The following is a 3,676-nucleotide window of genomic DNA, read 5'->3' on the forward strand; positions in this document are numbered from 1 at the left end:
GAGCGTTTTTTACACTGCATTAGTGTAAAAAACGCTCTTATATTATGGGGCACAGGGAGTAATTTACGTACCCAAACCTATTAACTTTGGAACAAAAAATCGTCCCAATTTTGAAGGTTTTGTCACGGCGGATTTATTGGGGAAAATGGATTTTAATCAGATCGGCGGTTTGAACTACAAAATATTTTAAATTTTCAAAATGGAAAAATCTAGCACAAAATAACATTAACTTTTGTCCTCTACTCCATGTATGCATGTGCGTGTGGGGGGACTAGATGAGGTGTTCGCATTTATCCCTAAAAATAACGTTCTTCCATTAGTTTTTATTATGCTGACGTTCACTAGAAGAGCATGACAAATCAAAAAAAATCATGAGAATTTAAGTTGTCACGAAGATGGCAAATTTCTTTAGCAAGCACGCCAAATCCTTGCAAAAAAAAACAGAACTAGACAGATTTTTGTCATCCTTGTGAAAGAAATTAGCCATCCTCCGCTAACATAAATTGTCATACAGAACGTTAAATTTGCCACGCTCTTCTAGCGAACGTTCGCTGGTTATGTTTAACTGATAATTTTGAAAGAGAACACCCGGGTGCCAATTTTTGTGGTGAAAACATCCCGGTGCACTGTTTCTATGAATGAGATACACCAACCAAACCCAGGTGTGGCTGCTTTGATATAACGAGTGATGGCACATCGAAATATTTTCAGCCTTGCAGACAGCACGTCAACTTCACACAATTCCGTGTCACAGACAACATTGACAAAGTCAAACACATACTCGGAGAGGAATGAAAGTTGAATTTGACTTTGTGAAATTTGATCAAGCAACTGACGTCACCACAAAGTAAGACGAATAACTAGAAAAAATTGAAATTACTACAAACAAGCTAAAGGAAAGTCCCTACAGGCTACAGCTAAAACAAAGTAGCATGAAAATGGAAAAATCCACCAAAATTCGATCAGAGAGGCAGAGAAGGGCCCAAACCAAGTGGTTAGGAGTCCCATGCTACCAAATAAACAGAGCAGTATTTCCTACCAGACATGAACAACCAGCCGGACAAAGGTGTCATGTTCGATTTCCCCTTTTTTGTCGATGTCTCTGTATGATCATACATCATGGCAACGCAATCCAGAGACGAGCTCCATTATTGATTAGATAGATATAAATAGAGTTATTGCCTGTTTCTCTTGTCCACTATCGATCAGCAAGAATGTTAGCAAGAATCCTTCCTCAAGTCTGTCACATTCTTTGTCGCCAATCTGTCTCCAGTCCCAACCAAGAGGAGTAGTTAACTTCCGCTTGTAACATCAAATTAAGCCGTGAACATTCGATTGAGAAATCAAATCGCAATGGAGGGCGAACAGCTGAGCAGCCCCCTGGACGGTCACCACCACAGCATCGACATTGACATCGCGGCGGAGGCGAAACCATCGGACGCCGTCGACGGCGAGACCGGCCGGAAGTGGCTGCGCAAGCTCACGTCGGCGACGGTGAACAAGGCCGTGATGAGGGACCTCATCGCGCGGACTCCCATGCTGTGGTACCTCGCCGAGCGCTCGGGCACCATCCTCCGCCCGTGCACCCGGCGCGCCGTGGGCGCCCAGGCGCTCCACGCGGTGCGCGCCGTGGCCATCGGCCCGTTCCACCGCGGCGACCGTGGCCTCCCCTTCCCCGACGACGCCAAGCTCCCGTTCATGCGGTACCTGCAGGAGCAGTGCGGGCTCGATGTCGACGCCTACGTGGCGGCGCTGTCGGCCGAGCGCGGCCGCCTTCGCGACGAGTTCGCCGACGACGACGCGGACGCGGGGGCGGATGACAAGGTGCTGCTGGACGACGAGGACAAGTTCCTGCAGATGCTGCTCCTGGACAGTTGCTTCGTCCTCGTCGTGAGCATGATGCTCAGCAAGACCGGCGTCGGCGAGGACGCCGACAGCGCGGCGCGGGCGGCGTCCATCAACAGGGAGTACTTCATTCTCCACATGGCCGTGGCGCAGCACGCCGAGCAGATCAAGCTCGACATGCTGGTGCTCGAGAACCAGGTCCCCTTCGCCGCCGTCAAGCTGCTCGTCGCCTCCTGCGGCAGGCTGATCCTCCGCCACTCCGTCGAGGAGGTGGTGCTCGGCTGCTTCGACGACGTCTGCCCGAAGCGGGCGTGCCTCGCCCGCGACGCGGCGGGCGCGGAGTTCCACCACGTCCTGCACCTCTTCCACTGGTCCCGCGTGCCGGCTAACAAGTACTGCATCCTCTCGACGCCACTGAAGCTCCTCAAGATCAAGAAGGAGTCGGAGCGGCTGTTCCCCTGCTCCGTGGAGCTGCGGCACTCGGCGGTGTGGTTCCGGCAGGCTGCGGCGTCGACCTGCCAAGGCGACCTTGACATGTCGTTCTGGAGCCGGCCGGCGAGCCCCGTGGCGGTGATGAGCATCCCGTGTTTCCACGTCCACGAGTACAGCGCGGCGGTGCTGTACAACATGCTGGCCTTCGAGATGCGGTTCCACTGGGCGCACGGCGCATGCGTGACGACGCACGTCGCCCGGATGGAGGGACTCGTGCGGTGCCCGCAGGACGCGACGTTTCTGCGCCGGCGAGGTGTCCTTTCCGCCACGCGGCTGACGGACGCGGAGCTCGTCTACTTCTTCCGGGAGCTCGGGGCGCAGACAGTCGGCGCGAGGCTGCCCGATGAGTTCGGCGAGATGGTCGACGCGGTAGCGTGCCACCGGAGGCGGCGGGGGAGCTGGTGGTGCGGCGGGTTCGTGCTGCACTTCTTCCCGTCGCCGTGGGTGGCCGTCTCGCTTCTCGCGGCGGCCGCAATTTTCGTCGTGCCGTCCATGCTGCAGACGGTATATACCATGCTCGGCTATATCAAAAGTACCTAGTTCGGGTGAGCATCTACAGCCCGGACATGCATATCCGACCCCTCAAAACACTCGCGACATGCATATCCGACCCCTCAAAACACTCGCGAATCAACCTATGGTTGAGTTAGTTAGATGCACAGTAGTATCCTCAACCCACCAGGATTCAAATCTTAATGCTCGCATTATTCTTGAAATTTATTTTAGTATTTCCGGCGATGCGTTTTTAATGGGAAAAGACGTTCATGTCGACGACGAGGCGCCTACGGTGATTTCGTAAATCTCAAGATAATTTAGGGTGTGCGTGTGTGCGTTCATAGAGGTGAGTGTATGCGCGTGTATATGAGCGCTTGTGTCTATACTGATGCTAAAAAAAACACTCGCGAACGTGCCGGCCGGTCACGCCTCAAACATTTGATCGTACATCCGGATACCTCAAATTAGAAATCTCAAATTCATATTATTAGAGCAACTTCAATGGGGCGATCCATTTTGGCCGCGGCCGTCCGTTTGGGTCGGCGTGGACAAAAAAGCCGGCCCAACGCGCCGACCCAAACGGACGCGCGTCCGCTTTCGTCCGCCTGCCGATCCATTCCCGACCTATTTTTGAGCCTGATTTGCATCGGCGCGGACACAAGATGGACGCGCGCGAGCTCGCCCTCTTTCCTCACCGGGCCCGCTGGTCGGTGGCACATTGGATTCACACCCTCGCCCGCCTGCTACGTCGCCGAAGCCGCCCGCCATTTTTTCAGATAAAAATGGATACATAGATAATTCTAGCGTACACAGATAAAAAGAAAAGACCACTACTCGTCGATTT

The 3,676-nt window shown here is 53.4% G+C and overlaps 1 protein-coding gene across 1 annotated transcript; it reads left to right on the plus strand.

Moving 5' to 3' along the window:
* The first annotated feature begins 853 nt into the window (after positions 1-853).
* On the plus strand, positions 854-3,290 carry LOC125528005. Its single transcript, XM_048692518.1, has one exon. It carries the CDS (start codon positions 1,354-1,356, stop codon positions 2,875-2,877), a length of 1,524 nt encoding a protein of 507 aa, XP_048548475.1. The 5' UTR covers positions 854-1,353; the 3' UTR covers positions 2,878-3,290.
* Positions 3,291-3,676: the final 386 nt, after the last annotated feature.

This window comes from Triticum urartu, unplaced genomic scaffold (assembly GCF_003073215.2).
Source record: "Triticum urartu cultivar G1812 unplaced genomic scaffold, Tu2.1 TuUngrouped_contig_4562, whole genome shotgun sequence".
Lineage (NCBI taxonomy): Eukaryota > Viridiplantae > Streptophyta > Magnoliopsida > Poales > Poaceae > Triticum > Triticum urartu.

Bases quoted from the DNA above. Each gene is read 5' to 3' on its own strand.
- LOC125528005 (XM_048692518.1), top strand. From the start codon at position 1,354: ATGGAGGGCGAACAGCTGAGCAGCCCCCTGGACGGTCACCACCACAGC.